A 20,682-nucleotide genomic window follows, 5' to 3' on the forward strand; every position below is an offset into this window, starting at 1 on the left:
CTCCATCAAAGCCCCGCGGAGTCAATGCTCGGTAACAGAGCTCTCAGCAGGGCTACTTTGGAGAAGTTTTGAGGCCTTGTGTACTCTTTTGTACCTGTTGGTAGGGGTGTGTGTATGTGTGTGAGTGTGAGTGTGTGTGTGAGTGTGAGTGTGTGTGAGAGTGAGTGTGTGTGTGTGTGAGTGTGTGTGAGTGTGTGTGTGAGAGTGAGTGTGTGTGTGTGAGTGTGTGAGTGTGAGTGTGTATGTGTGTGAGTGTGTGTGTGAGTGTGTGTGTGTGAGTGTGTGTGTGTGAGAGTGAGAGTGTGTGTGTGTGTGTGAGTGTGTGAGAGTGAGTGTGTATGTGTGAGAGTGAGTGTGTGTGTGAGTGTGTGTGTGTATGTGTGTGAGTGTGTATGTGTGTGAGTGTGTGTGTGTGAGTGTGTGTGTGAGAGTGAGTGTGTATGTGTGTGAGTGTGTGTGTGAGTGTGTGTGTGAGAGTGAGTGTGTGTGTGTGAGTGTGTGTGTGTGTGAGTGTGTGTGAGAGTGAGTGTGTGTGTGTGAGTGTGTGTGTGAGTGTGTGTGTGAGTGTGTGTGTGAGTGTGTGTGTGAGTGTGTGTGTGAGTGTGTAGGTCAGAGGTTGGCATCAGTGTCTTCCCTGATTGTTTTTCACCTTAATTTTTGAGGCAGGCTCACTGGTGGCCAGACTGGTCAGCATGCTCCCAGGATCTGCTTGCGCATCCTCACCCATTCCTTCCCATCACCCCCAGCTAGCATGTAACCACTCACGTGGGTGCTGAGGATCCAGACTCAGGCCCTCATGCCTGTGCAGTGTGCACTTGATTGATTGGCTGCGCCATCTCTGCACCCCACATGGGTTTTCTTGTTCTGTACCCATTTCTTCTTTTCCTCACCAGACAGGACTGACCTGAGTTTCCTCCTGTCTCGTCAAACCTCAGCCTCGGTGAAGTTACTCCCTCAGTTTCCTCTGTAACGTGGGAGATAGGCCACTAGTCTTCGTGATGGCCCATGAGGAAACAATAGCTCACACAGAGCTGGTTACATGGCAGGTGGCATGCTGAGTGATTTATGCAGCTCACTGAAGCGACAGGTGCTGCTGGCATCCTTGCCATGCCGGTCAGAAGGCCGTGGCACACAAAGGCTAGGCCCTGTGCCCATTGTTGTGTGTTGGACCCATGGCTCAAATGCCTGGTGAGATTGGGGTTTGAAACCTGATGAGCATCTCCTCTCTGAGAAGGTGCTGTACGCCTTGCTTTTATAGAACCCCCAAAGGCAGAGTGCCCCTCTTAGATAGTTCCTGGATACTTAAAGCAGAGCGGATGTCCCTAAGAATCCAAGTCTCTCTGCAGTCCCTTTTCTCACGTCAAAGAAATAATCGTCTCTGACTGCTTGTCCACTCAGTTACTTCATTGTGACGTTCTGTCTGCTCTGCTTCACCCTGGGCCACTTGAGTTGGGCAGCTACTCGGATGTCTGTCATGTTCAGGCTGCTCCCCACAGCCATGCCACTGGAAGGCTATGTGCCCACAGCCGAGACCAGGAGTCTTTCCTGAATGCCCGAAGGGATCATAGCTTGCTTACTCTTAGTTTTTACTCTTCAGGGAGAAACGAAGCAAAGGCTACAGGAGCATCTGCTTATCACTTGGCACGACTCTGTCCATGCTGGGCCGGGAGCGTGCTTTACGGGACATTATAGACCAGCCCATTCTGTGAGGCCAGCCTATCCTGTGGCTTCTCCTCAGAGCCTGCCATTCTAGGCTAGCCCTCGGGACACCATCCAAGGAAGGATGGAATTCTGTCAGCTTTCCTCCTTCCACTGCATTCAAGGCTTTTGGACAAAGGAAGACTTTGTCTTTATTCACACAGAGCCCTGCATTCACAGTCCGGCCCCACAGCTCCAAGTGTGATCTCATTATGTTCAACTTCAGGGTTCCTGAGCACTTTGTGCTTCTAATGGGTCTGGGCATACAAGTGCTACAGGCTGTCCCCAGGACCTGTACAGCGAGTGCTTTTCAGGGTGAAGTACCCTGTGCTCCTTACCATCCACCCAGTAAGCACCTGTAACACCCGGTCCTAGGCACCACCCCTTCACCTTCAGTGACCTGACCCCCCCCCCCCCCACACGCACACAGACACATACACCAATCTGCGCATGAGGAATCAAAACGATGGACTGCCATCTGCTGGAACTTTGTTGTAATGGCACCTAAATGCACCAGCCCCTCCAGGAGTTGGCTTGTGCTGCTGGGCAGTTGCCACCTGTTGCATTGGCCGTGCTGTCATGCATTTATTTAAACATCGCATCTTTCCAACTGTGCCGAAAGAGCCTTGAATGTAATGGCTTTGGGTTTCTATTGTATCTGCATTGCCCTGGCTTCTGCCATGGCTTGTTGAATAACCCTGGTAGAAATGCCTGTTACCATAAGTTCAGGGTGCTGGCTTCACTTGGTGAATGGTCTCTGAACTTAGGCGTTCTCAAGTAAAGTTGCTGAATTCTTCAGAGGCTGCCAGAGTATCAGAGGCCGGGGGGGACTGGCTCCTGCTCAAAGCCACCATCCTCCAAACATATCAGAGAAACTGAGCAAGTACCAAGGCAAACAGGCTGGGGTCACCTTCTGGCTCTCCAGCTGGGCTGGGAAGGCCACTCTCAGGAACATTGTCAGCTCCTTGTAGGTTGTAGGCAGGTAGGAATGACAACGCAGGGCCCTGCTAAGGCTCCCTAGGTCTGTGGATGAGATTAGTAGGCATCCAGCCACTAGACAGGGTTGTCCCAGCTGCTGACTGGCTCCCATATTTTCCTGAACCATCAAAGGTTGCCGAGTAGCTTCACGTGTCTCTAGGAAGAGCGCCTTCTAGTGGTCACTCCGGGGATGACACTGAGGGAAAAGAGGAAACTGAGCTTTCCCTGGGGCTGCTTTAAAGAGAGGGATGTGTCTTTTACAGAGCCTGTTTCCCCAGAACCACTGAGCCTGCTACCTCGCTCCAGCCTGGTCTCAGAAGATACCCTTCCATGCTTGGGCCTGTTGCAATGAGCTAGCTCACAGACTTCCTGATGTTATCCATTGAAGTCTATTTCCCTCTTTGCCCTGGCTGTCAGCAAGCTTAGAGAGAATGTGTTTGTTCTGCTCCTGTAGCTTTTCTGGACCAGGGCTTGCTCTAGTGTAAGTTCTCTTCATCCCCTCCCCAGGAGTGCTTGTTTCAGGGTGTGCTTCTTCCTTTGCATTTTGCCTTGGGGGGGTGGATTTTAGCAGAAGGATCAGCAGTAAAGCCATATACCTACCTGGCTGCCGGTCCCCACTTTGTGGCTATACTTCTGATCAAGGTAACCCTGTTTATCAGTTCTTTACTCCTCCTTAGATAGCTGGGTCATGTGACCACAGTGAATGAGTCGGTTGTTGCCATGGACAGTCTTGCCAGCCTGGCTGCCCTGTGGCTCTAACACCCCAGTAGCTATGTCCTTCTGCCAGCTTGTGCCTTATTATAAGACATGCAGCAGCAGTGACAACAGAACCAGCTCTTAGGGTTTTCTGGGACAGAGGGTCCTCTGGGATGCAGAGATTTCAGGACCCTGATGGAAGCAGACGAACGGGTGAGTTGGCCACTCTGTTCATCTGTTCCGCTATAGCAGAAGCACAGGCTGGAGCATTGAGTGGAGCTCTGGAGGCTGGGAAGTCGCCTGTCAGACTAGTGGCATGTGGTGAGGCCTCACCCTCATGATGGCAGCCTCAGAGGTCTTTTTCCCTTACAGTGCTTTCTACCCAGCACCTTGGCTACAATGAGGACCTTCTGCCAGGGATACCTACTGTGCTAAAGGTTCTAACTGTCGCCTTTACTCACGTGTTTTAGGGGTCAGGCAGGAAAGTCACATAGTTAGGCCTGACACTAGAGCACAGTGTAGCCTCTTCCTAGTGTTAAGCATCAGCCGGCTGGGGTCCTTTTGTTCTGCCTGGGTAGATACTGTGCATAGGCAAGGCCTTTGGCCTCTCTCGGCCTTTTGACAGAAGTAAGCAGTTGTGGCAGCAGGCAGGTATAGCAGTAGGGGGTCTCCTGCAGGCCTAGGCTGCACATGCCTTACAGCTCTGCATCCCTAGGAAGTCAGGGTTTCCCTCAGTAGTGACTAGAGTCACAGCTTCCAGACAGGCTTCAGTTGCATTCCTCAGCCCTCAGCGCTGGCTAGGATTGCCGCTCCTGGGCCCGGTGTGTCTGAGCCCTTGGACCCAAAGACTTGACAGCTCTGGTATTCCAGCAACTTCTCCAGCGCTTCGCTGCTTTCTGTCTCCTCAGGCTTAGTTCTCCACCTTCTCCCCCTTATACTGTCCCTCCTGTCCCCTGCTGCCTCTGTTGCTATGGCAGCCGTCCTGGTGGGCAGCCGCTTTGGCCACCCTTGCTGCTGCTTCTGCTGCTGTTGACTGCTGAGTTTGAGGCCCTGGCTTGTTTGCAGCTAGCAATGCAGCCAGCTACGTTGCTGCTTTTGCAGGCTGACTGCACAGCTGTATGACTCTTACTCACCCATCAGATAGGGGGCCACTCCACTGCTCTTTGGGGTGCCAGCTACTCAGCTGTCCCTTCCATCCTGCGGCCTTTGCCGTTGCTTCCACGCCACTATCCTGGCTGCCGTGTATGGTCCCAGCTCAGTTGCTCTACTAAATGTAGTCAGGAGAAGACCACTGAAGAGACACTTTGTATTAAGTTTAAAATTGGAACACCAGGAGAGACAGTAGAGGAGGTAGAGGTGGGGTGGGGGTGTGTCCCAGCTAGCCCACAGGTAAGTCACACTTATGTGGCTGGAGAAGGGTGTTTGTACCAATCACATTCAAGTGAAAGTTCGTGTTTGCATCAGTCACAGTGCGAGCCTCTCTGCTTGGCCCCTGGGGAAGTATTCCTTCCCCAGCTTAGGCGGGAACGCTTGTAGGTTCACGTAGAGCTCACCGAGGTCTGTAGTAGTGAAATGTCTGGCACAAACTGTTAGAAACTGTCCTAGCTGGGGCTGTGCCTTCAGAATCCAGGGCAATTAACTGAGACCACCGTACAGCTTCCTCAAGGCATCCGGGGAGTGTTCCAGTTTGCCAGTGCTGGTATAGTCGTTCTGCTTGCTGTTTGACTGACAGTCCATTTGCTCAAGGTAGCCAGGGCAGCGTGGGAACTGAGCCCCAAGAATGTTGACTATAAGAACTTATAAACACTAATAGTGCCCCTCCACCCCAATGCTGGGGCCTTATGCATGCTGGGTTAGTGCTGTACTACTGAACTGTCTGTCTGTCCCCACTAACAGTGATTTTAAAAGTGATTTGATCCCAGAGAGAAATGGGATGTCTTCACCTGTCTCTTAACAGTTGGAGCATACATGCAATCTACAGGTAGGCTTCTGGGGTACTGGGGCAAGGATGAGAGAAAAGGGACAAGGACAGAAAGGTCTTGATGGAGGGCTTCAGTGTGGCTGTCTTTCCCGCAGATGCTAGGATGGGCTTCTTATCGCTTGGAGTTTAGCATTGTCTTGCTCTGCAGAGGAACACTGTCTCCTTTGGTGCCCACTGGCAGCTAACACTCCCACCTCGCCTTCTCAGCTGCACAACCACTCTGCGAGGGCAGCCTGGGCTGTGACGATTCCTTCCGCCTCCTGCTTCTCTGGATGGCACTTGGGTCCCTGGGCTCTGAGGGGCAGGAGTTGGAGGGGCACTCGGGTCCCTGGGCACTAAGGGGCAGGAGTGGGAGGGGCAGTGCCTCGTGCTCTTTCCAGACATTTCACGAGTTTCCCATAACTGCTTTCCTGGCTCTCCAGTGAGCCCCTCTTTCTACCTCTAGGACTCTAGCTCAGAAGTGGGCATCTGCGTGGCCCTGAACTGCAGGGCACAGTCAAGCTCCAGGAGGGGCCTCTGTGTGCCTTTTACATGCTTGTACTAGGGAGGGGCAGGCCCTTGGAGCCCTTTGCCAGCAAAGGTCCCTTTTGTAGGTACCCAGGGCCTCCAGGAACTCCCTCCCCACCTTGCCTCAAGCCCCTTTCAGAAGTACATAGCACAGAAAACTGAGACTTTTGTCTTTTGTTTCTTTTGTTGTTTTTGTTTGTTTGTTCTTGGTCCCCATTCTATTTTTGTTCTTCTGTCTAAGAATGCCTTCATGGAAAGAGAAAGTTTTCTAAAATAGTGTTGAGTTTCCTATCTTGCTCAGTTCCCTCACCTGTCTAACGTGCTAGGGATGCATTCTCGGTTATGTTTTATGTAGATAGTGGCAGCGTCTCTATTAGCAAGTATAAATTCTATAACGTAAAATTTAATATTAGAAAAATCAATCAAGGTGAGGTATTTCATGTGGAGTGAGGAACTGTAAATCTAATGAAACTTTGATCAAACACAGAAGGGAGAAAGGACCTGGATTGTCTGCTCATGGGCCGCTTATAGTGAGGCATGATGCAGTCACAGTGACCTGTAATTGAAGTTCTGGCTGCAGGGTGGGGGTGGGGGCAGCTGCAATAGCATGGAGGCCTTACCAAGGAACAGGTAAGAGAGTCCCCTTGCCACCTAGCCCCTGGGTACCTTGATGCTTCCTCTTGGCCTGAGCCCTGGGCAGTGTGTTAGCACTGAGTGAGCCCAGCATGTCCTGCTAGGGAGTTTGGGATTTTTCTGGCTTAACGAAAAATGAGGCCTAGAGTGCCCTACGAGAGGAGGGTGAGGGCTTTCTCTCACCGGCCATAGCGGGAGAGGCTGAATCTGGAGGGAATGACGTCTGACAGAACATGGCAGGGGATACAAGGAAGTAGCTAGATCATCCTTCAGAGGAGCTCTGGGGAGGAGTGTGTGCGTGCGCGCACACATGCGTGTACACATGTGTAGACAGGCCCCGTGTGACTTAGACCTTGCTGACTTGGGAGTTGAGAAAACCGTGTTCCAGCTGGGCAGGGACTCAGGTGGAGGTGGGGTTGCATATGGGAAGCCTGGGGACTGTTGCTGTTAGCGCTTTTCCCAGATCTAATGTTTGCGTGTGCCTGGATTGGAGCTGACAGTGTTGGACCATGAAGGATTCTGAGCCAGGCCACACGGGGGAGCCAGTGGAGAGGGGCTCCAGACCTGGATAGGCATCTGGACGTCTTAGGACCCTTGAGGCGGATAGCATTTTCCAAAGATTGCCAGAGTCAGCCAGCACAGTCAGTGCCAGCAGGGTTTTTGCCGCAGGAGGTCAGGAGAGCGTTCTCAGCTGCAGGTTGCTTGCTGCAGGCAGAACACCATGGATGAGGAGCATGTGCAAGGCCCCTGTGTTCCTTCTACATCAACCTTCCCCCCATACAGGAAGCTGTCATAGAGATCTGAAGGGCAGAGTGTGGGGCACAGGAAGGAGGTGGCATTATTGCCACTTGGCTGAAATTAACCCCGTGCAGATGTTATGCCCACTTTAGCATTAGACATCTTGGTGTTCAGGGATTTTCTTTAAACACCTGAGCTGGTCCTGCTGGCATTTGTTTGGGTCAAAAGACTGTCCTTTTCTGTCCTCTGGGTAAAGGTGATTGCTATCATTTTCACTGAGAGCTGCTTTTAAAACCTTTTTTTTTTTTTCAAAAAAAATATTGTGTGTATGTGTGTGTCTGCATGTAGGTATGTCTCATGATCACAGTGGCCGTAAAGGCCAGAAGATCCCTTGGAGCTGAAGTTACAGGTGGTTGTGAGCAACCTGATGTGAGTGCTAAGAACTGAGCTCGGGCCCTCTGGAAGAGAAGCAAGCTCTCTCAACTGCTGGGCTATATGCCCAGTACTGTTGTTTGAGGACGAGGTCTCTCTGTATCCCATTCTAACTTTGAACTTTCTGTGTAGCTGAGGATGACCTTGAACTTGCAGATGACTCTCCCGACACCACCTCCTAAGTGCTGAGATTCCAGCCCTGAGCCACCACTCCCAGCTTGAACTGAATGATTGTCAGTTGCTTGTGGTGGCCCACCACTCTCAGCGTGACATTGACTAGTCTGTTGACCTCTTGAAGGATTTTCCCTTTGTAAAACGCATATAGCAGTAGTACCTGCCTCTGTGAGTGATGTTCATGTCTAAATCAGTTAACCCACATAAGTGGACCAGTGTCTGATGTAAAGTAACACCCGGACTTTCACAATTACTATGTAACCCAGTAAAAGAAGTAATAAAACCTGCCTAGCTTTCCTAAGAACGTGTTCAGGAATCCATACTTAGAAGGCATGGTTTTCATAGGAAGCATCTGTCAGATTCATGCATTTACAACTTAGGCATCACAGGGATGTAAAAGACGGGCAGTGCTGGGCCAGCGAGTGTGGCCAGGATGTGGTGATGGACGGGCTGGGAGCCTGCTCTATGTGGGTCAGGAGCTAGCCCTCCCATCCCCCTTAGCTCACGAGAGACTTCCAGGTTTGTTTATCCCCGTATGACCTATTTGGGTTTTCTACTGTAGGGTTTTGGAAGAAGTTGATTGCCTGGAAGGAAGCTACAAAACATGAAAGTCACTTTGAGGTGACCAGCAAGTACAGCGGTCCCTCGTACCTCCCACGCTGGATCGAAGCTTGAGAAGTGTAACTTCAGGTAATAACCCTGGCAGCAGATGGTCATTGGCGGCCTTCAGCTATTAGGCTGTTTAAAAAGTGAGTCAGATCCTGGTAGCACCCCAGGTCTGACATGTGCGAGGGGCAAGGGTCTGTAAACCACAAAGACCTGGAGGAGAGGTTATGTATTCAGCCCCTTTCCTGCTTCCCTGAAGGTCGAGGTGAACATCAGCAGTTATGGTGGTCACACACCATGAATTTTATAAGATGCTCCCCAAAGGACAAGCCAGAATAGACAAGATGGTTCTGAAAACTAAGACTAATAGAGGAAAAATAATTTGGAGATTATTTTCCCTTTATTAGTAGATTAAGATGTGTTTGGAAGCCACACTTATGAAAATAGTATGATAGTAGAATTAAAAGAACTAGATTAGAGTAACAGAGTAGAAAGAGTGAGCCCAGCCCTTCAGCAGAGGAACCACGTTAGTTGTTTGGTAACATGAAGCATGGTCTAAGAAGTAGGTCTTAGACAATGGTGCATCCACTCTAGGGAGGAGAGCCATGTCTAACCGTAAATGGTATATCAGAACAGTTGCAGAAGGATTGAATCTGTAAGTAGGAAAGGGAAATTAGGGGCTAGAGAGAAGGCTCCAGTGGTAAAGCCCTTGTCGAGCAAGCCTAAGGACCTGAGTTCAATCCCAGGACCCACGTGGAAAACTGGGTATAGAAGCTGGAGGGATGGCTCCGCACTTGAGAGCACATTAGTACTCTCATATGAGACCCGAGTTTGATTCCCAGAACCCACATTGTGTGCCTCACAACTGCCTCTAACTCTAGTTTCAAGGGGTTCAGGGCACCTGGCCTCTGTGGGCACCTGCACTCATGTACGCGGACATACACATGCTTATAATTAAAAATGTTAAAAGGGGGTTGAGAGATGACTCAGTGGTTAAGAACACTGGCCGCTCTTCTAGAGGACCTGGGTCCAGTTCCCACCACCCATATGACAGTTCACAGTATTCTGTAACTGCGGTTCCAGGGGGTCTGGTGCCCTCTTCTGACCTCCCAGCATGCCAGGCACACATAATGCATGTACATACATACGTACAGGCAAAGACACTCATATGCATAAAAATAAATACATCTTTTAAAAATGCAAAATTTAAAGCCGAGTATAGAGGCATGCCCTTGTGATCCAGTGCTGGGAAGGTGGGCACAGGTAGATCCCCGGGGCTTGCCCCAACTAGTCTATCCCAGTCTGTGAGTTCGAGTTCAGTAAGAGACCCCGTCGCAAGGAATGAGGCACATGATTGGAGAAGGCACCCAAATGTAGTGATTAGCTGCGGGCCACGTTCCTGCCGCCCCGCTCCCGGCCACCGGCTAGCTTGTGCCCCCAAATAATAACACACAAACTGTATTCTTTTAAATACTGCCTGGCTCATTTTCAGCCTCTTACTCACATCTTGATTAACCCATATCTAATAATCTGTGTAGCACCACGAAGTGGTGCCTTACCAGGAAGTTTCTAGCATACGTCCATCTTGGGCTGGAGCTTCATCTCGTCTCTCTCCCTGAGGAGAGGCACGGCAGTCTCACTTAGGAGAGGCTTAGCATCTGACTGAGCCATCTACCTCACTTCCTTCTTCCTGTTCTGTCTACTCCACCCACCTAAGGGGTGGTCTATCAAATGGGCCAGGCAGTTTCTTTATTAGCCAATGAAATCAACTCAAACACTCCCACATCACCCAAAGTCAACTTCAGCCTCTACGCATGTCCATGCATGTGCATACACATTTTTACACAGGTGCACACATGAACATGTACACATAGACTAAAATTAAATATAAGCTTGCATGGTGGCTTATGCTTGTAATCCTACCATTGGGAAGTTGAAGTAGGTAGATCACTGTTTTTGGCCAGCCTGGGCTACATAATGAATTCCAGGCTACACAGCAAGATCCTGTCTGGGAAAAAAAAGAAGGTAAATGAAATGAATTAAAAGTTACAAAATATTGACATAAGGATATTTGTGTTCTATTATTTTGAAAATGATTTTTGTAATGTTTTTTTTTTTTTGTTTGTTTTTTGTCTTTTGGTTTTTCGAGACAGAGTTTCTCTGTGGCTTTGGAGCCTGTCCTGGAACTAGCTCTTGTAGACCAGGCTGGCCTCGAACTCACAGAGATCCGTCTGCCTCTGCCTCCCGAGTGCTGGGATTAAAGGCGTGCTCCACCACCGCCCAGCTGATTTTTGTAATGTTTTAAGACTACATTGAATTTCCTAATTCAGAAGTCAAAAGGAAATGAAAGCAAACACCATTTATAGCACCTGTTGATGTGGGTGTGTCTTCTATGTATCTCATGATTTCATTGGTTGATAGGGAAACTACCTTGGCCCATTTGATAGGCCAGTCCTTAGGTGGGTGGAGTAGACAGAACAGGATGCTGGGAGTGAGGCAGATGCCTCCGGAAATCGCCATGCCTCTCCTCTCTGAGACAGATGCCATGAAGCCAGCCACCAGGTCAGACATACTGAATCTTTCCCGGTAAGACATCACTTGTGGTGCTACACAGATTATTAGAAATGGGATAAGCAAGATGTGAGAATTAGATAATAAGAGGCTGAAACTACTGGGCCAGGCAGTATTTTAATGAATACAATTTGTGTATTGTTATTTTGGGTGTAAAGCTAGCCGTGCGGAAGCCGGGACGGATGAAAAGCAGGCCTGCCCGCAGCTCTCACTACAATCTGTGATGAACACAGAGCTGCTCTTTGTCGTATGCAAATAATTTCATTCATCTCTGATCTGGTGGAACACTGCTGTGTGCCAGGAAGAGTTCCGCATGCTGGGGACAGTCATTAGAGCGGAGCCCCTGCTCTCCAGAGCAGACCACCTCGTGGGGTGGGAGGGAAGGAGGTTGTTATAGGGGAAATGTGGATTCAAACAATTTAAATAGAGGTATTGAATAGAGGGTTGGCAGGGTTCATGCTGTATGGCCCTTCAAAGAAGTGTCACTGCGGAAGTGACATTTATCAGTGTCCTGTTCTGTATTTTTAATTCCGTGCCAATAAGAAGACAAATGGCAGGGTCAGGTGGCTTCTTGACTTGGAGCCTAGAAGGGTGGAGGCCACTTGACTACTTAGGAGGCCAGAAAGGCTTGCTTGGGAGCATGAACATGTTAGTACAGTCTCTGTCACATACCTAGGTGGAGATGTTTGGGACATGGGTGGTTGGACAAGTCTAGAGTTCAGGGGACAGCCAGGCTGGAGATAGAAGCATAGGGTTGTCACAGTATGGGTGGCATTTGAGACAGTCAGATAGAACTCCTAGGGATTGAGCGTGGACAGAGACGGTAGCCAGGGAGAGGTCAGCTCTGCTGATGCCACTGGGGTAGGGAGTACGAGCTGGCCATTTTATCTAGAAAAGGGTGGTCCTTGCTGAACTAGCATGGGCAGCCCAGTCTTGTAAAGACATCATGTAGGGACAAAGCCTGACTGGGGACCAGAGAGATGGCTTAGAAATTAAGAGTGCTGGCTGTTCTTCTAGAAGACCAGAGTTCGATTCCCAGCACCCACACAGTGGCTCACAGCCCTCTGTGACTCCAGATCCAGAGAATTGGATGTTTCTTTCTGACACCCATGGATACTATGTGCACAAATGGGTATATAGGCATCATGCAAGCAAAACACCCACCTACAGAAAATAAAGTAAAATTAAATTAGATTTTTTAAAAAATCCTGACCTGAGTTAGATTGTATGGAGAAAACAAGAAAAAGCTGGAGACATAGAAAATGGGACGATAGGAAGGCAATGTCCCAAACAGTTTATTTAGGGCTGGGGGATGGCACAGAACTAAGGTAGAGCATCTGCCCAGCAAATGGCCCTGGGTTCAACATCCTGAGCAACAGGGAAAAATAATGTGTTGGCTTTTTTCTCTCCAAGATGCAATTATATGGCAGATGTTCACCCAGATGAGACTGATTCAGTCGTGTGGGGATCATGGATGGTGCAGGATTGGCAGGGGCAGGGGCAGGGGCCCTGGAATGATGGTCTTGAGCACCGAGTGGCTGGATTCAGACAGGCCTTAGGGGAGGGGGAGCCTGAGCAGCAGCACCCGCTGGGGCTGATAGATGTGTTTGCTGGCCACCATTTGACTTTAAGCAAGCCAGCAGGGCTGGGGGTGTGGCTCAGTGGCGGAGCATTGGCAGCAGGCACGAGGCCTTGGCATCAGATTCCAGTGCTGGGGTGGGGGCGGTGGGGGAAGGAGAGAGAGAAAAAGGAGAATTATTATCACCTAAAGTGAGAACGAGGGGGATGTTGGAAGTTGCACAGGAGCGCCAACAGGAAGTCCCTGAGAGCAGAAGGGACACCAGTAACCAGGGTGTGAGGGAGGCTGGCCAGGCAGCTTTGGGGACTAGAGATCACAAGAGCTGCCCACTAGCTGCCTGAGGTAACAAATGGAGACCCATGCATAAAGATGTCTGTTCCAGAAGTGTGTGGGAGTTGGCACCTGCCTGACTAGGAGGGCTGGGCCCTATCCTCAGGGCACAGTAGTAATTTTGGGGAGCGGGACTCACCCTTACCCTCTTGTTTTGCAGATGTGGGAACTTGGGCCCAGAGGGTGGGAGTGACCGCCCCAGTCAAATCCTGTGGAGCTTGGAGCTCTTTGCGGCCCTCTGGGCGACCCCTCTTCACCAGGGTTTGGAGTTAGAGACCCTTACCAGGTACTTACAACTTTTTTGAGCCCGTGTACTCTGTGCTTGTAAAATATGAACTTGGAAAATGGCTTGTACTGTCGGACATATGCGGTGTCTACGTTTAATTATGCAAGCGGGTGCTGGGAACAGGTAGGGGCAGGGTGGAAGGGGGAGGGGCAGTAGGACTTAGGCTTTCTTTTGGAGAAGAATCGCGGTTAAGACTGGGCTTTACTGGGCTGGAGAGATGGCTCAGAGGTTAAGAGCATTGCCTGCACTTCCAGAGGTCCTGAGTTCAATTTTTATATATATATATATATATATATATATATATATATATATTAATATATATTATATATATAATTTATATATATTATTTATATATTTATATATAAATATATTATTATATATAATATATTATATATTATTTATATTTATAAATCTATTATTTAATATTATATATTATTTATATATTATATATTATATATTATATATTATATATTTATATATAAATTTATATATATATTTATATATTTATATATATATAAATAAAGACTGGGCTGTACTAATGCTGCCCAGGCTAGTCTTGAACTCATGACTCTCCTGCTTTCACCTTCCAAGAGCAATGTGTGTGCCTCTTATAGCTCATGCTTTTCCACATTTTCTTTTTTGCAAAAACCATAACAAAAGCATAAAAACCAACTTGTGTTTCATTAATTCAGAGGAAATGAAACTGCCTACAACTGAGTATATGTGGGCTTCTCCTTTCCCCAGTGTAGGTCCTAGAAGACACCACTAAACCTCTCTGGGCACACAGACACTTGCACAAAGACAGTGTCTTCACAAATTACAAATTACAACCCTCAAAATAAGCACAAGGCTTTCCCCACCGCCCCGTGTGCCTCTCCCGGGCTGCGGGGTGAGTGCTGCTATTGCAGTAAGCCAGACCTGTATCCTCAGTGCCATCCAGGCCCTACACCACACAGAAGAACATACTGAAAGAACTCTCCCAGGGCTGGTGATGACTCATGCTGCCCTTCCAGAGGGCCAGGTTCAGTTCCCAGCACCCTCATCAGGCAGTACCCAGCTTCTCATCACTCCAGCTCTGGGGGACTGGATGCCTCATGCTTCCACAGGTGCCACACACCCACACGCATACACAGAAGTAAAGATCAAACAAATCTTTAAACATGAGATATTCCCAGAGAAATAAGTGTTTTCCTGCGATCGTTTCAGTGCCTCCCTTCCAATGGCGGACCAGAGAATGGACATCTCCTCAACAATCAGCGACTTCATGTCCCCTGGCCCCACCGACCTGCTCTCCGGTTCCCTGGGCACCAGTGGCGTGGACTGCAACCGCAAGAGGAAGGGCAGCTCCACCGACTACCAGTAAGGCCCCTGGGACGGTCAGCTTGGGTCAGGGCCTGGGCACAGAGCACCTGCCACAGCTGCCGTTGTCCCCAGAGGAAGGTGTGGGAAGCTAAGGGCCCCTCCGAGTGCTACACATCTGATTGGGGCTTCATTGGTTCCTCAATGTCAAGCAGAGAAAGCCAACAGCACTGCTGATGTGTTCATGTCACCTCCTGTCCTCAGATTGCTCATGTCACGGGGAAAAGAAGAGCCTTAAAGCCAAGTCCCGCCCCCCACCCCCCACCCCCTTCCTTCGCTCACTCCCTTGAGTAGAACTCAATCTGGGGAAGTGATGTTAGGGAGAGCGCCCATGCAGCCTCTTTGAAGACAGTTTCAACTGCTTAACTCGTGTGTATGGCATGGAGGAGTGGGAGTCGGCACGCCGACAGCCGCAGGATACTGACTCTGTCAGCACACACCTTCAGTGTTCAGTAGTCGTTCTGGTTCTCTGTAGACTTTTCTTCTGAGAAAGTACATTTTCCTGCTCACCACCCACTCTCCTGCCCCCGTAGCCCGCTAGGGAGGGAGACAGGGTAGACTGTTCAGAGGCAGGCTTCATGTCACTGAGGGAGCTGAAAGGAGTCCATGGAAGGATTTTCTTTGGTTATATTGAGTGAAGAATCTCTGAGGAGGTAGCGCCCCCAGCAGACGTCCTTTGTGCAGAAGTCCACAGGTCTGATTTGGGGAACACAGCTGCTGGAGCTCAGGTGCCCCTAGGAGATGCTGTGATTAATGTCTTAAGTCATTCCAGACCATTGAGAGAGTCACAGCCCAGGGGATGGAAAGTGGGTGTGAAGATTGTGGGGCTCCTGCCAATAGTGCTCACTCTGCAACACAGACCAGGGCATTTCTGTGAAGCTTTGTCTTGGGCAAATGCCAATGGAGCAACTAATGTGCTCTAAGATTTTCTGTTGGACCTGTGATTTCCAGCCTCATCTTCACCCAGTAACCTTCAACCTTCCTCTGTGGGACCCCACATTTGCAAATTTTGCAAATTACCTTCTAGAACTCATGTTCTACCCCCTGTAGCTTTCCTGTGTTAAGGCCGTTGGCTTCCTCTTGCCTGGGTGTGAGCTTGGTCACAGCGGTAGACACGATTCCAGTGCAAAGGGACACCTTTGCCTGGTGACCGGTGTGGCTTCCTCTGAACCCCAGGACTAACTGGAAAAGCTGCCTATGAAATACCCAGGACACCTAATTGGGAGCCACTGTGTTAGGATGCCCTTGATGTGATCCAGCATTCCAGAAAATAGTTTGTATTGTGTGAAGGGCCACAGTCCTTCCCTTGGGAGACATGGGAGACAGGAGAGAAGGCAGTCAGTACCTTCCTGATGAGTGTTTGAGTTGGACAGAGGAGTGAGCTGCCCCTAAGAAGAGACGAGCTCTTCTTTTGGGGATTTTGGTCTTTGTTTACTGAACCGCTAAATGCCACCAAACACAGATCTCTGGGGTCTGTGAAAGAGAGGCAGGCCCCACTGTGACCCCAGGATCCTCTGTGGCTCTTCATACTCCTCTTTGTCTTGATTTCTTGAGTCTGGGGATGCCCACTTGGCCTAGAAGCAACCTCTGGTGGTAGTGCTTTCGAAATGCTGCCTGGGGCTCTGCTCTACCCTTCGCTGTTGGTCAGGGCTTTCATTAGCCCCTCGTCCCTTCATCCGCCACCCAACAAATAGATACGTGCACTAGTATCTTTGGGGTTTGATATGTTTTGAGATAGAGTAAACTTTATTTATCATCTATCCAGAACAACCAAAGAATGAGGTGGCACAGATGTATGGCCACTCTGGTTAACTAAGAGTCTCCGTAAACACTGTCAATTCTCAATTTTCAAACAGTCATACGATGAACTAGTTTATTGCCCATATACACGCTTTTGTTTGGTAATGTGGAATGCCTGTCTAGGCTTTATAATAAGGCGCACTTGTGTTTTTTCATGTTACTATTATACATCCATTTCTATATCTTGGTTATTTGAGCTTTCTGAATAAATGAGAGCCTTCTATATGATAAGAAATTATCCTCTACATCTGTACTAACATGTGATCATCTGCTTTTGTTTTTGCAGAGAAAGTATGGACACAGACAAAGATGACCCTCATGGAAGGTACCATAACCCAGTGACTTGAACTTTAGTTATCTTGTGGCCATTCTCTTTGCACAGTGGATGTGAACTCAAAGCTGCCTCCCAGTCCCCAGTCTCTAGCATGGCTAATAACCAAGAACCCCTGTGCGTCTGTAGAGAGGTGTCAGGGGTCTGGCAGGGAGAAAACAGAGATGTATAATTCTTCCAGGCATACCCAGGGACTAAATTTTATCTTCTGCCCTCCCCTCCAGGTTAGAATATGCAGAACACCAAGGAAGGATCAAGAATGCAAGGTAAGTTCAACCTCTGAATTTGTCTTCAAAACATTCACTTTCAGTTTCTTAGAGAGCAGTTGAGGAGGCTCGATGCATTTATTTCCTGTTGGTAGAGTCATCTCGGGCACTGTCACCTCAGGAAATGAGGAGGTGGCAGCGTGTCTTAGCTTGTTTAAGCTTCCGCCCTTGGCTTTCCCTATATTGAGCTGGCCTTCGCATGTTGTTACCTATGCACATTTAACCCAGAGGAAACTTTGGAGGTAGCAGAAAGTCATTTCAGGCTGAAGATCTCTCCAGTCTTCCCAGCTGACTTTTTCCTCACTCATTGGCCCTCCAGAAGACGTGGCTGAGATGCCATTCCTGGGCTGGAACTTTCTTGTACTGCAAGTAGTCTCTGAAGGCCAGATCTTAGGTCCCCGTGCTCCTCAGAGATCTCCTGACTTGGTCCTTCTTGTCTCGGTTACACTTGCTGATGGCCTTCTGTTGCGTCTTCGTGCTTCTCTGCTGTCACTAACTAGGGCTGGTTGAAGTTGTAGACTGGCTAACCTGACACTTCTGGCTTCTCAGTTGCAGACCAGCCTATGTAGGTGGCTCTGTGGTTCAGTATCTACTTCTCTGTTGGTGATGCTCCCCTATGGGAGGATGGAACAGCAGGTCACATCTTGTAGGGAAGCGTTCTCCTATCTAGACAGGCAGCCAGTTCAGGGGTAGAGCACCATGCGGCATCCCTCAAAGGAAGCCTGGGACAGACCGAGAATTTGTTCTATCTTGGTGGGGCCTGGCTGATCCAAGAACGTGTTAGTACTGCTTACCTCCACCAGACGGACATGACGGCCTCAGCAGGCCACACAGTAGGCTGCTCACAGGCTGCAGAGGCGTGTGCTGTGGGGTTTGGGTGTTCCGTGGCTGCTTTGGAGGGTTGGCTGTGTGGAACCTCTTCTTCCTTTCTTCCTCCTCCTATCCCCATCCCAACAACCTGGTCTTAACAGAATCTTAAGAAAAGAATAACCGAGGAAAAATTAAAAAATTCAGTTTTTGTGGATGCACAACTGTCATATTTTTTTTTTCTTAAAAGATGGGGAAACACCGAAAACAAATAAATGAAAAAACAAATCAGTTTTCTAATTCTGAGTTGTCAGTGAGACCGTTTGGGGGTGATTTTAGTATAAAAGTCTAATTTGAAACATTCTACAGTCTGAATTTCCCATGTCAGAGAATCTTGGAAACAGTCACAACTCATTTATTTTTGTCAGTGTTGCCTCAATGCTGGCGCACATCTCAACTGAAATCATTCTCCTTCCGTATTCAGGGAGGCCCACAGTCAGATCGAAAAGAGGCGTCGGGACAAAATGAACAGTTTCATTGATGAATTGGCTTCTTTGGTACCAACATGCAATGCGATGTCCAGGAAGCTAGACAAGCTCACCGTGCTAAGGATGGCTGTTCAACACATGAAAACACTGAGAGGTGAGAGCTCGGGCTTCATCACCGCAAACGTGACCACCCTTGCCTGCACTGTCCCTGACACAAATGGCAATCTCTTTCTGTGTGTGCACCTAAGTGATGTGCCTGTGTGTCTCAGCCACAGATCAGGGGCCAAGTCAAGTGATTAATGAGCTGATGCGGGTACTGAGGGGTACTTTGCAGTCATATCTCCCCTGAGCATATAAACCTGTGAGCTTAAATACCTCTGTGTGTGTACTCGGCTTCCTGCCTACCAGAGAGGGCACCTCTTGGGTTCCCCTTTGTATGTGCCTGCATCCCTTAGAGCGATCAAAATCAGAAACCGAGACGCACAGAGGGAGGCAGGAAAGAGCCTAGGACTCGGATGAGTGAGTCACGGGTAGAGAGTCTTATTATCAGAAATGAACATAGACGATACTTTCATCTTCTTGGAAATTTCCCGAACTAGATTGACTCTTTGTGAGGGAGGCAGTATTTCCCTTCTTTGCTGAGTGTGGGGAGGGTGAGAAAACAGAGGCAGGAAAGTGGAACCAACTTCACCAAAACTGCGGGAGGAATCTGAAATACAGCACCCGTTTTGGTGAACACTGTTCCTGGAATTTTCCAGATAGCCCTGGGCTTCAGGACAAACTTGGAAAGGGTGCTCGACCCCGTGTGACCTACATAGTAAGAGAGGCATGCCTTTGTATCTGTAGAAGATCACCAGAAATAGGAAATTGCTTTTGTTCCGACTTTTGATCATTATTTAAAAAAAATACCGAAATATTGATTCTCATGTTTGAAGAACGGCATTGAAAACTTGACTTTAGTGAAGAAGAGACGGATTATAATTAATGAATTGTTAGCAGATTGGATGGAAAATTTCAAGGGATGTGGATTGAGACATGTGCCTTGTTAGCTGATGTGAAGGACACAGACATCCCCTTTGCCTCCTTCCCCATGGTACCCTGGGTTTTCACAGATGAGACTTAGTCTCGCCCTTCACTGGGCCTCTTGCTTTACCTCTCTGCATGTCCCAGTCATCAGTGCCCTTGCTAAGCTATTGCTCTCGAGAACAGCAGATCAAGAGCCTTTTAGACAGAAGTCTGATCCCCTCAGCCCTGGGATTGAACTGTGGATGAGCGTAACATGCTTCCCAGGCTGCCAAGCTTAACTTGCCCAAGTGGACCCAGGGCCTGGCAGCTTGTATGATTTCTCTAGAACCCATGAAGTGATGACTTGACAGAATTCCTGCACAGCCCAGGACCTCTGGATCTCGGAAGCCACCCAGGAGACTCTAAGAGCTGTGGGTTTTCTGATTTTGTTTTTTGAGATAAGGTCTCACTGTGTAGGTCTGGCTAGCCTGGAACTCACTGTTTAGATCAAATTGACCTTAATCTCAGAGACCTACTTACCTCTGCCTTCTGAGTACTGGGGTTAAAGGTGTGAGCTACCTCATCATCTGTCCCCCGCTCCTCAACCTCCCATCCTACACCACCCCCCATAATTAGGAAAGTACACTTATACCCTGTGTGCAGCAGCATTCTCTTTTCAATGAGATTCTTCTTGGGGTGACAGGATTCTGTCTCAAGCCAGACCCACCATGTTTTGGTAAAAAGAAAAAAAAGAAAAAAAAGAAAGAGGGGTTGGTTCAGCCCAGGTTACAGGCAGGGGAGTGTGATGCTATCTAAATAGAAACGTCTGCCTACTCTTTCCTTTTCTTCCTAAGGTGCCACCAACCCATACACAGAAGCAAACTACAAGCCAACATTTCTATCCGATGACGAACTGAAACACCTAATTCTCAGGGTATGTGGCAGTTGCGGGAACCCCTTCGCGGCATTGGTTTCTTAATGAGTTCCAGAGTAAGTCCAGCGTGCGGGAGACTGACATCTCGACGCTGAATTCACTGGGCCCGCTTCCTCTCTCGCTTCCCCTCTTTATCTTTGTTTCTGGATACATTTCACATTCCTTCCACGAAACCAGTTCCACACCTACCTCTCCTATCACCTAGGCAAAGAAGGGAGTGTCTACGGTAGTGTGATTTTTAAGCCAGAGAAGGATTTTGTTAAAAGCGGGAGTGAGGATCTAAATCAATGGTGTAGTGGTTTAGAGCACTTGTTGCTCTCACAGAGAACCCAGGTTTGATTCCCAGCACCCTACATGGTAGCTTACAATCAACTATCTGTAACTCCAGGGGATCCAATGCCCCAGAAACACATATATATGTTATGTGGTACACATATATACATGCAGGCAAAACACTCATACACATAAAATAAAATTAATCTA

At 48.7% G+C, this 20,682-nt stretch overlaps 1 protein-coding gene across 4 annotated transcripts in view; it reads left to right on the top strand.

Moving 5' to 3' along the window:
* The window catches only part of Arntl (aryl hydrocarbon receptor nuclear translocator like), a 102,349-nt gene that overhangs the window by 54,988 nt on the left and 26,679 nt on the right, over positions 1-20,682 (top strand). For all 4 annotated transcript variants that reach the window (XM_038331025.1, XM_038331048.1, XM_038331041.1 and 1 more), the window contains 7 exons: positions 8,400-8,527; positions 13,084-13,209; positions 14,416-14,568; positions 16,655-16,693; positions 16,924-16,965; positions 18,257-18,414; positions 20,120-20,199. In XM_038331025.1, coding sequence (XP_038186953.1) covers positions 14,429-14,568; positions 16,655-16,693; positions 16,924-16,965; positions 18,257-18,414; positions 20,120-20,199 — 459 coding nt within the window. In that variant the 5' untranslated portion in view covers positions 8,400-8,527; positions 13,084-13,209; positions 14,416-14,428. The remainder of the gene's footprint in view (positions 1-8,399; positions 8,528-13,083; positions 13,210-14,415; positions 14,569-16,654; positions 16,694-16,923; positions 16,966-18,256; positions 18,415-20,119; positions 20,200-20,682) is intronic.

The sequence above is a fragment of the Arvicola amphibius genome, chromosome 1 (genome assembly GCF_903992535.2).
Source record: "Arvicola amphibius chromosome 1, mArvAmp1.2, whole genome shotgun sequence".
In the NCBI taxonomy this organism is placed as follows: domain Eukaryota; kingdom Metazoa; phylum Chordata; class Mammalia; order Rodentia; family Cricetidae; genus Arvicola; species Arvicola amphibius.